We start from the raw sequence: 12027 nt of genomic DNA, 5'->3' as shown, positions 1-12027 counted from the left end.
GATTATTGCTCTGTTGTTGCTGACGCAATGTAGCATTTATAAATGGAAAATATAATGATCAGCCAAAATTTTGAGCTTCCATGTTTTTGTAAATGTTGATATTTCAAGATCCTTGCAGTCCAAAAAACACAACAAAATTTCTATATGGTATAAGATTTTTCATTAACCTAAAAAAAAGGAACAAGGATGGTTTTGCCATTTTTTATATTTTTTTATAGCAATCATAAAAAATTAAGCCTGCGGGAAAATACTTAAGATATTTAAAGTTCCAAAGTTTTAAATACGTCGGATGTAGGGGTGGGAGAATATTCAACATTATTTCTAAACAGTTTTTGCTTCGTATTTTGAAAATCGATTGACCAAAAAATTGAAATTTTGCACATATCTATGGGTGTATATATATATCTCAGCTTTTGTCTGATTTTCGACCCGTCAAACAAATGGTACAAATACACTATTTTTTTTTTTTTTTCACCAACCTATTTAGACCAATTTATCAAAGTAAATATTCACAAATAAATAAACTTTTACGTTAAGCTATAAAAAAAAACAAGGAGGGTGGGTTAATTGGGATTTGTACTTAAAATATCAATTTTTAACATTAATTTTCAAGGTTGAAAATCCAAGAGTATCTAATATTAATGTACATAACATGGGAAATTTTTAGAAAATGTGGTTCCCATTGGATTCGACTTAAAATTAGAATTTTTTTATGATTTTTGATCTTAAGGGTCTCTTTTTCAAGTTGAGGCTGTTACGAAATATGTTATGTGAGGTAGCTGTCTTGCATAGGAGGATCAAATTTATTTACAAAATGTTTTGATTTTTTTTAGAAATTATACTACAGGATAATTTTTTAGTAGTCCTGTTACCCAATTGTTTTGTTGGTAATTTTTTTCTAAGAAAGGGAAATTTTGTTTTGTGACACAAAGTTATTAGCGCTACCCAACCGGTATAGATACGGCAGTGTGAGTTGATTCTCCTTGAGCTGTGTAAACTTTTGTGCTGTTTCCGGTTGTGTTAAGAACAGAATGTCTTTTACCATCGAACAACGAGTTTTCATTCTTGAACAATATTTTGCTACGAAATCGTACGCGATTGTAAAAGAATCATTTTAAATTAAATTTGTTGGTGTTCCATCGCCAGAAAATATATCAATTTCTAGGCTAGTAAACTCATTTTGAGAGACAGGTAGTGTTTGCGACAGAAAACGTAGCGGTCAACCGACTCGCTTGACAGATGACGTTTTAGAGAATGTGAAAACAAGATTGCTCAATTCTCTATGGAAAAGTTTACGAAAAGTTTTCCACGCGAGTCGGTTTGTTATATTCAAGTGTTCAGGAAGCAGCTAAAAAATTTAAATTGTATCTGTATCACGTATGATTAGTACAAGAGCTTCAGCCTCCATATTTAAACAAGCAATTGCAATATTGCCGTCGGTTTAGGTCTCTCGTAAACGATAACGGAATCAAATTTTTAAACATAGTGTTCTTTAGCGATGAAGCTTGGATCCATATTGATGGTTATGTGAACAGTTGAAACTGTTGAATTTGGGCGGTTGAAAATCCTAACGCTTTACAAGACAGATTTTTTCATCCTGAAAAAATTGGTGTGTGTTGTGCGATATGTCGTCATCATATAGTCGGACCCGTATTCTTCGAACAGACAGTAAATGGTGAAGTATACAGGAATATTGTGTGCCAATTTGTTTCCCTCCTGGAACCTCAAGAACGGTATTGCTGGTTTCAGCAAGACGGCGCTACATGCCACACATCTCGAGAAACCGTGGATTTTCTGCAAGAGTTCTTTGATGATCGAATAATAAGCAAGGGCTTATGGCCTCCAAGGTCCCCAGACCTCACTCTGACTACTTTTTGTAGGTTTATATTAAGTCCGAGGCTTTCAAAAACAATCCTCACACTATCGATGAACTTAAAGTCAATATTACAGACTTAATCACGAATATTTCCAATGCAACTCTTAAAAAGGTTTCTGCTAATATGCTGAAAAGAGTCCGTGTGTGTATAACCGCAAGGGGTGGGCATTTTGAGCATATTCTTTAACAATTACGTAAGTAATAGCTTTTTATTAAATCTCTTTTGTAAGTAACAAATACATTTTTTTATTCCACCTAAATTTCCCTTTCTTAAATTACATTTAAAATTGGGTAACAGGATAAAAAATCCCTCTGTACAAAGAGTACGATTTTGATGATAAAAATATCATTTAGTCAAAGGAGGTCAACTGGGATCCAAATTTTTAAACTAAGAATTTTTTAGGGAGGAATCCCTGTAAAAAAATCATTTATTAAGCTTTAAATAAGCTTAATCAAGTTCCACGTCCTTATAATTAATTTTACTACTATTGTTTTTTTACCATCATTTTTAGTAAATATGTAGTCAAAAATAGTTCCTCCATTCACTAATATTCAGGTGGGGGAGTGAGTAATAAGGAATTTACAAAAAAACATACCTAATTTAATTTTAATGTTATTTTTACAATTTTTTTTTTAAATTGAAGATAAAAACTATGTTCTATTTTTCTATGAATTTTAAACAATTTGTCATGAATGGGAAATTTGATAATTTTTCCAAACAACAATATTTTATTATGATTTACTATTATATTTTTAAAAAAATTTCCTTCCATCAGTTTCAGTGTATCCATGCTTGGAAAAATAGAGCAAAAACTACTTAAAACGATTTAAAATAAAAGATGTCTTCCTGTTAAGGAATTTAAGTTATGATTTTTTTCTTATCCAAGAAAATGAAAAAAAAACAAACACAGGAAATGACATTCAAATTTGCAAAACCAAATGTATATAATTTTCTCACTTGGCATCTATCTAATTTAGAATTCCCAAGCTGCATATGTAATACCTTCTGCATCTTTTTTTTTCTTTTCTCTCTTTATCTGTGCCATTCGTTTGATATTCGCATCATAATTTTCTTTTTTCTTCAGTGATCACGTCTTTTTGCTTAGATTCCACTGATTTTTCTTGAGGATACCGAAACTCTTTTCATACTACCTATTCCTACTGTGTTACCAAAATTAAACTTGCTCGTTGCCTCTGCCAGTACTGCTTCTACTACCGATCACAAAAAACTTTTAGTTTTCTCGTACTTTTTCCATAATAGACTGTAAAAACTCTAATTGGTGTTTTGAGTTCTTACTTTCATATACCGATGCAATAAATTTTCATCCATGAGCCTCCAATAAATTGTTGCTATGTATCTTAATACAAATAGACTGATAGGTATTTTAACATTATCGATCTGCTTACCTGGTTTGTCATTTTTAGCCGATGCTTGATTGCAAAAACACCAATAATTTTGTCGTGTAGGGTAATTTTTGTGTTTTGGCTAATTTTCAGTTGAAATACAATGATGCAGCATAGCTATTATTGCTTTTTCATAGATTTGGCATCTTGTATAAGCTTCCACATCTTTACCATACTACTTGGTTAGCTTCAAAAATTGTGCTTTGTTTTAAACTTCCTTGATTGTCCCCCCCTAATGTAATCTTTTGGGCCCTACAAAATTTTATTATATTTCATAATGCTGTACCTAGTCGCAGAAGTAAACAGTTGAATACTGCTAGTACGGCTAAATATAACACTAAAAATTATGAATGTACAAAATTCAAACTTATTATTAAACTCAAAAAACTGGGTGATATTATCTTGTTTTTAAACGAAGTTGCATATTATGAAGTCTATGATAATACAAGTTATATTCATTGAGGACACGTACTTGCAAAAATATCCATAACTTTATTTTTAAGTAACGTATAATTAAACTAAACACATATTTTTATTCAGGAGATTTTAACCTACAAAATAGACTAAAATTTAATTTAAAAAAAAAAAATTAGTTTTAAGTTTTTATTGGACGGGCTTTCCCGGCCAATAAATTAAAAATTTTCTTTGTGTAAATGTGTTTAAAAACCATTTACTTCTTTTGGGTCACCAGATTAGTTTATTAATACAATAACAAGAAACGGATCCCTAATAACAGTTGCTGATGGATTTTTTCAAAATTCATTTTATTCATAGTGATGTGCCCCATAATGAAGTGGCATAGTGTAAAAAATAGTATATTTTACTAGTACTCAAACCTGGAACCTTCAGATAAAAGGCAGAGATGCTACTCCACCATGGAGGTTGGCAGAAACAGTGTAAGTTAGCTGTCATAAAGGTATTGATGTACTCAATTTGAAAATAATGATTGTGATAATTTACTGCATACCCAGTATTCATGTCACAGGAAGTAGAATAATTCAAAGTTTTTTTTTCAAATACACTTATTTACATCCCAACCTCATAAGGGAATATACCTGACGCTTCTGACGCCAGACCAATGTTCCTAGCCCTGATGGGCCTTAACGGGAGTTGTCTTTCGCTCTCTAACTTTTTACATCTTGCAGTAATAAGCCAGGCCTCATTGGGAGAAGTTACTTACAGTCAGCATTTAGATTCTCATGGTTTTTTAATGTTATTTTTATTTATTTTTTTATTTTTTTTAATGACTGAGCACGAAAAAGCCATCAACTCATAGTAAAGATATATAAGTAGCAATGAATTAGTAAATTATTATGTTTTAATTTGTTATATTAAATTTATTAATTTTTTTATTTATAATTCTTTTTCAGATTGTATGGTATTGTTTTATCACAGCCTATGATGATGATTACAGAATTGGCACCGTTAGGTAGTTTATTAGATTATTTAAGAAAACAATGCACCCAATTATCTATAACTGTTTTATGGGATTATGCTTTACAAGTCGCTACTGGTATGTCATATCTAGAAACAAAGAGGTTTATACATAGAGATCTTGCTTGTCGTAATGTTTTATTAACTACTGTTGATAAGGTCAGTTTTTATTCATGTATATATTTTTTTTATTTCAAAATTACAATATTGTATACTTTTTCTAAAATATTGTATTTTATTTATTTATTTTTTATTTATTTATTTATTAATTCACTATATAAGATCAAAGTTTTTTTGTAGGGATATGGAATTTTATAGTACAAAAGTCATTCAACAATTAAAGACACAAGTTTCTGTGGAGCTAAAATGATTCATTTAATCATTGTGACATTTTATTCACTTTTGAGTGTAATCTTCAGCATCATTAAAACATTTGTCCCATCTCTGAATCATCTTATTTATGCCTGCTGCAAAGAAATCTTTATGTTAATAATAACAGAGCCAATTTAGTACATTTTCTTTGATATCATCATTGTTATTAAACCTTTCTTACCATGTATCGCCTCCTCAAATGGACCAAACAATTGGAAATCCAATGTGACCATTTAGGACTGTATTAGGGATGAGATAGTACTTTCCACATACACAAACATTTTTATAGATGTAATATACAGCTATAAGGAAAAGAATAAAGAATCTCTGTATGATTGTCTATAAAGAATCTGTACATTCTGAAAGTTTAAACTCTCGGAATGTTCAAACCAATTTCCAATAATGATCTTAAACTTTGTATATCAGGTTCATTTATTCGCCAAACTACAGGACTGTTGTAATATATTGCAAAAAGTGAATAAGTATATATAGCAAATAAAACTAGCAAACTGTACATTGATAGTGCTATAATATATTTGCTTGTAGATGTTCTTAAGTTGCAGAGATCCAATTTCGTTAGAAATGGATAAGTCCAATATTTTTCTTTATTTGTTATACAAAATGTGAGGCCTAAACTAAAACTGCATTTATTACATTCAGGGATGTCACTTGCTGTTCAGTGTAATGAGTAATGAAGCTTTTTACTGCTTTTTCTATCTTGCATAATAAAATGAAAGCAACTAATGAATCTATATAGAAGTAGAACATCTTCTGAATATTTCCAGATGTCTTGCATAATTTTTTTGATTCAGAACCTTTAAGCAGCTGTAACTTTTATTTGTGTGTAGTGAGTATGCTTGTTTTATCTCTGAATCATGATCAAAGAATTATTGATGGGAGACATTACTAAAGAGCTGTAAGTTTTAGAATATAATTTATCCAGTGTAGCTTAAAATTGCCCACTTCTTGCTTGAGAAGACTAGTGCATAGTTCCAACGTGATTATAAGTGTTTGTGTTATTTTCATTAACTAATAATTACTATCGTATTAAAATGAGACATTATCCTTTTAAGGTTTCATTATTAATGAATCACAAAAAAGTGATTCAGTTGTTAAAGTATAATCAGAATATCTTTAACTTAAAGTTATAAATAATTTCATGCTTTCATTTATAGTTAGAAAAATATTTAAAATAGAATAAATTATTATAATTATGATATTTCAATGATATGAATACAAAGTTAGTAAGTTCTCAAATTTAGAATCCTTCGTAACTGGTTTCTATCCATATACAGATGATTCAGGAGGATAGGGTAATACTTTGACAACGCATTCTAGAGGCTAAAAATAAGAAAAAAGTTCATATAAACGTAGATCTGAAAATGCTTCGTTAGCGAGTTATACGGGGTGAAAGATTTCGCCCGAGTTTCAGTTCCTCCGGGTAAATTAAGGTTTTCTGAAATTCTGGGAAGGTCAATTAAGGGGCAAATACAATTGTTTCTTATGGCTTTTGAGCTGGGAAATTGAAAAAAATAGGTCCCAGAACTGTATCTCTCTTAGTTTCTAAGATATCCCATGTAAAACGCCAAAAATAGTGTCAAAAAACATTTTTTTACGTTTGACGTACAATAATGTTGTTAAATTGGCAATAAATCATACATTTTTTAAACATAAATTGTAGAGAATTTAATTATAAGAAGATTGATGTAAATAATGTCAACAGAAAACAAATAAAATTTTAAACATGTCGACTTTTATTAACAACAAAACCGACAAAAACTTAGAAGAAAATGTTACAAAAAAAGAAAACAGATGTCTAGTAGGTACAATAATTTTAGACCTACGGAAAGCAAGTTGGCAACACTGATTTTTTCATTACAATTTGTTTAAATACTACTCATTGTTATCAGTTAATTGTGGTAATGTGTTTAAATAACCTTTCGCTGGTCAATTGTATTTGCAGTATTACGTCAAATTCTTATTGTAAAAATTTCAGAAAACCGTTAAGAAGTGAAATTTTGTATTCATTTTACAGTGCATAAAAATCAAGTCTGTTAAAAAAAGTGAAATTCTCTGTAGTTTTGTTTTGAAAAATGCCACGTATCTTCACTAATGCCGAATATGCCAACGTGATTTTCATCTATGGATTTTGCAATGGAAGTGCTGCGGCAGCAGTTACGGAATATCGACATAGTAGGTAGGTATCCTGGTCGTGTTGTACCAAATTGTAAAGTATTTACAATTTACAATAAAGGACTGGTTAATTGGCCACTGAGATCCCCGGACCTCACTTCGTTGGATTATTGTTTGTGGGGATGGTTGAAAAATGAGGTTTACAAGCAAAAAGGAGACACAAGCGATGAACTGATTGCTCGCATTCTCAACGTTGCAACTATAGTGAAGGAATGCAAAGATACCGTTAGACTGGCAACACAAAATCTAGTACAATGTGTTGGAAAAGTGCATTGAACACAACGGTGGCATTTTTGAAAGTTATTCAACCACATGAAATACTACTTGTAAGCAGCATTTTATCATTATCATTAAAAAAAAACAGTAAACATTGTTTCTTTCTCCAATTATTTTCAACTGTACATAACGAAAAGGTTTTTTCAATCTGTTAAAAATTAATCTTTTATTGTTAATAAAAGTCGCCACCATGTTTAGAAGTTATTTGTTTTCTGTTGACATTATTTACATCAATCTTCTTATAATTAAATTCTCTACAATTTATGTTTAAAACATGTATGATTTATTGCCAATTTAACAATGTTATTTTACGTCAAACGTAAAAAAGAAAAAATATGTTTTTTGACCCTATTTTTGGCGTTTTACATGGGACATCTTAGAAACTAAGAGAGATACAGTTCTGGGACCTATTTTTTTTCGATTTCCCAGCTGATAAATCATAAGAAACAATTGAATTTGCCCCTTAATTTACCTTCCCAGAATTTCAGAAAGCCTTAATTTACCCGGAGGAACTGAAATTCTGGCGAAATTTTTCACTCTGTATAACTCGCTAACGAAGCATTTTCGGACCAATGTTTATCTGAACTTTTTTCTTATTTTTAGCCTCTAGAATGAGTTGTCAAAGTACCCTATCCTCCTGAATCATTCTGTATTGACATTTTAGAGATTTTTAAGACCAGATTTAAAAAACAAAAATAGTTTACATAACCTATTGAAGCTCTGAAAGGAGGGAGACATATGTACAGTAACTGTTGTATCAAAATAATCGTTTGGTTTTCTTTTTTAAGTTTTACTTACAATTTTCAGTAGTCAAATTAATCCCTTAATTTATTGTATACTCAAATTTTATTTTCATTAATTTTTTTTTGTAGGTTAAAATAGGTGATTTTGGATTAATGCGTGCATTACCACAATATGAAGATTGTTACGTTATGACTGAGCACAGTAAAGTTCCGTTTCCTTGGTGTGCACCTGAAAGTCTTAAGGCGAGACAATTTAGTCATGCTTCTGATGTTTGGATGTTTGGTAATTATATTTAAAAATGTAATGTGTTAATTGTATTTATATAGTTTTTTTTTTAATGACAATAATGTATTAATTCTTATAGTTATGTTGTGGTAAGATTGTCTATGTTTACCTGTAATTTATTCTTGCTTTGTTCTGGGACCTATTTAGAATACTCTGCTTTAATAAATAAACATTTATGTAAACTTATATTGTAAAATTTTAATTTGAATTCAGTTAATGATTGTTGCAGGAACATTTTTCAGTTTTTATTGTTCACTCTCATTGTAAGAAAAAGTCAGGTTGTTTCTGTTCTTGAAAAAAAGGGGGAAAAATATGAAAAACCAATTGAAAATCAGTGAATTTATTTCTTTTGATAGTAATTAAAAGAACTTTTAAAAAATGCTTAAAAAATTATTTTGTAATATAGAATTTTTTCTACTCAGTGAAAACTTAGACTAATAATGAGTAGAAGAAGTTTGCACACTTCATCTTTAAAACCAAGGACAAAATCAGGTTGGATGTATTTTTCCACTTAGGAAATAAAGAGAAATATATAAATACAAGCTGCTCTGGGCTCACTTCATTTGTCTGACTGCCTGGACCTCCAGTGTGTTCATTATCAACATGGTTGTGTTGTGAAAGTATTAATAGTTTTGCAGATATTCATAAAAAAATAATTATTTCGTTCACGATATTTCTGTTGTTATGGTGACAGAAATATAATGCAGTAAAAGTATTAATTTTTGTTTTTTTAATGAATATCTTTATTTCACAACTTATCCTCAAGGGGGCTATGGTTTAAAGCCTTCCCTAGGATTACACGAATATATCCTGAAAATTTGAAAACAATCAGTCGATTGGTTCTTTTGTGATGCTGTTGAAAACAAATAGACAGATCCACAAACTTTCATATTTATATATAAGATTATATTTATCATATCTATTTTATTAATTGAACTCCCAGAAGTGAGAATCGTTTATGCTTGATGCCAATAAAATTGTTCTATGTTGTCACAGTTGACAGTACAAAGGCAGTCTTTCATATTATTTACAGACTGGATCCTTTCTAAGGGGTTTTAGTGTTTCTGATCACTGGATTTAAATTTATGACATCACTTTCTATAAGTACTAACATCTGTAAATGTCTTGACGTATTACTTCATGTCATAAATGACTTTCTAAATATTCTGTATATACAGGGTGCCCACAAGGAAACTGACATACTTTACAGGTGTATGCCTCCCATCAAAATAATGAAAAACGTTCACATAAACATAGGTCTGGAAATGCTTTATTAGCAAGTTATGGCTAGCGAAAGATTTCACCCAGAATTCAGCTCCCCCGATGAAATTAGGTAATACTGGAATTTTTAGGATGTTATTTGAAGAATGAAATTAATAGTTTCCTATAGTTTTTGACCTGAAAAATTGAATGAAATAGGTTCTAGAACTGTATCCCTAGTAGTTTTCATAATATCCAAAGTAAAACTGACAAATTTGTTATCTGAAAACAGGTTTTTTTAGGTTTGCAGTACAATAATTTTCTTAAATGACTGATAAATGTGTAAAATTTATTAATATATGTATTATTTTACTGAAATTAATATTTTTATGATTCATATTATTCTTTTGTGCTTTAAATTCTATTTATATAAATCATCTAGTAAAGAATATTGAGGTAAGATATATCTTACCCTAATTTACCATAAAAATACTTCTGCAGGATCTCACATACTTTTGTGGGATGTGAGATATTTAATATTTAATTAAATTGCATATTAAAAATACTAAATTAATGAAAATTGCATAAGAATTTATTATATGAGTGCTGCTATCTGTTAGTCTTCATCAAACACTGATGGTGTATCAAATTGAAATTTTGTTTACATTTATGTATTTAATATTTTTCTAATATATTTAATTTTATATTATTTCTAATAATTCTAAATCTGTGTTAATATACATGTATATATATATATATATGAGCACAGATTATAGCCTTGTGTATGTAAAACTGATAATCCACTTTATTCCACATTGTTACAAGTACGTCTGCAGGAATTGCTTCCTTGGCTGTTGTTATTCTTTGGTTAAGTGATTGGATTTTTTCTTAAAAAATCCAACAGTGTCTTTTACTTAGCCACAATAGAAGAAATCCATTGGCATCAAATCAGGATTTCATAGTGGCCGAGCAGTGGGAGCTTATCTAGCCTTTTGGGAACCTATCATTGTGTGCATTCCTCACAACTTCTGCAAGATGTGGAGGAACTCCACCCTCTTGGTAAAATTAGGCCCTCCATAATTTCAGTCTGCAGAAATACAAAATTCTCTAACATGTCTGAGTACACTATGCCCGTAATAGTCTGCTCATGAAAAAAAATGGCTCAAAAATTTGATTTTGGATGATACCAATTTTTGGATATTCATTTTCGGACAGTTGCAGATGAATTTCATCAATTATTGTAGATATTCTGAGTCTCAGTACTCAACAGTTAATGTGATTCATAGCTCCATGAACTGTTGCTTTATCAGAAGACAAAATGTGCTGCAGGTAGTTTTCATCAACTGAAGTGATGTAACTTTGTTACAAATTGAAATCTTTATGGCTTATTGTTTGGTTTAATTTTATGAAGTAGCTGCGCAGTTTATTAGCATGAAGTTTCACTTGCTTGTAAACATCATGGACTGTGTTTTCAGAATGTTTAGTTGATGACTAACATTATGAACTGAATGTTTTGGAAATACAGTCTAATTCTTTCTTATTTTAGGCCTATCTATATACCTAAAACATTATGAACTGAATGTTTTGGAAATACAGTCAAATTCTTTCTTATTTTAGGCCTATCTATATACCTAATTCATTTAACTTATAGAGTTGAAGTAAACAGACTGCGCGTATGAGTGTTCAGGCCGATTCACAAGCATCTCTTGTAAATCCTGATGTATATAAAAGAAACTTGCGACATCTTACAATTATACATATAATTTAAATTTAAATAAATTAAAACATGTTAAATGATCAGTAAATATTTCTTACCTTGTTTGCCATTTCTGATAACCCATGAGTATTTTATTCATTAAAATTATTTATTGTTATATTGTTTCCCTGAGATTTTTTAAAGAGTTTTTATCAATATTTACTTTTTTACAAACTGCATTCAAATAGAAATTGTCAATTTTTTTTTCAATTGACCTGCTGGATTTTGTTTTCTTAGACTGTATAGAAGATTAAAGTATCCGTTACATGTTTTATATCGTTTTTCCATTCCTGCTTGCTCGTTTTATTGATCGCTTTTAAGCATAAATTTTTAACATCAGATATTTTAAAATTAGTATTTTCTGACGCTACCGTAACTTTTAATTTGTCCCCAAATTAACTCAACTGGATGAGTTCATAACAGTAGGAGGTAGTCGAAACATAGTTTTACCGCTGGATTTTGCTAACTCATCATTTTATACACATTA

General features: G+C 30.0%; 1 protein-coding gene across 2 annotated transcripts in view; it reads left to right on the top strand.

Moving 5' to 3' along the window:
- Ack (activated Cdc42 kinase) overlaps positions 1 to 12027 on the top strand; it is a 139144-nt gene that overhangs the window by 97497 nt on the left and 29620 nt on the right. For both annotated transcript variants that reach the window (XM_075381075.1, XM_075381074.1), the window contains exons 6-7: positions 4651 to 4873; positions 8428 to 8581. In XM_075381075.1, coding sequence (XP_075237190.1) covers positions 4651 to 4873; positions 8428 to 8581 — 377 coding nt within the window. The remainder of the gene's footprint in view (positions 1 to 4650; positions 4874 to 8427; positions 8582 to 12027) is intronic.

The sequence above is a fragment of the Lycorma delicatula genome, chromosome 13 (assembly GCF_047948215.1).
Source record: "Lycorma delicatula isolate Av1 chromosome 13, ASM4794821v1, whole genome shotgun sequence".
In the NCBI taxonomy this organism is placed as follows: domain Eukaryota; kingdom Metazoa; phylum Arthropoda; class Insecta; order Hemiptera; family Fulgoridae; genus Lycorma; species Lycorma delicatula.
This window is presented reverse-complemented; position numbering and strand designations above follow the sequence as displayed.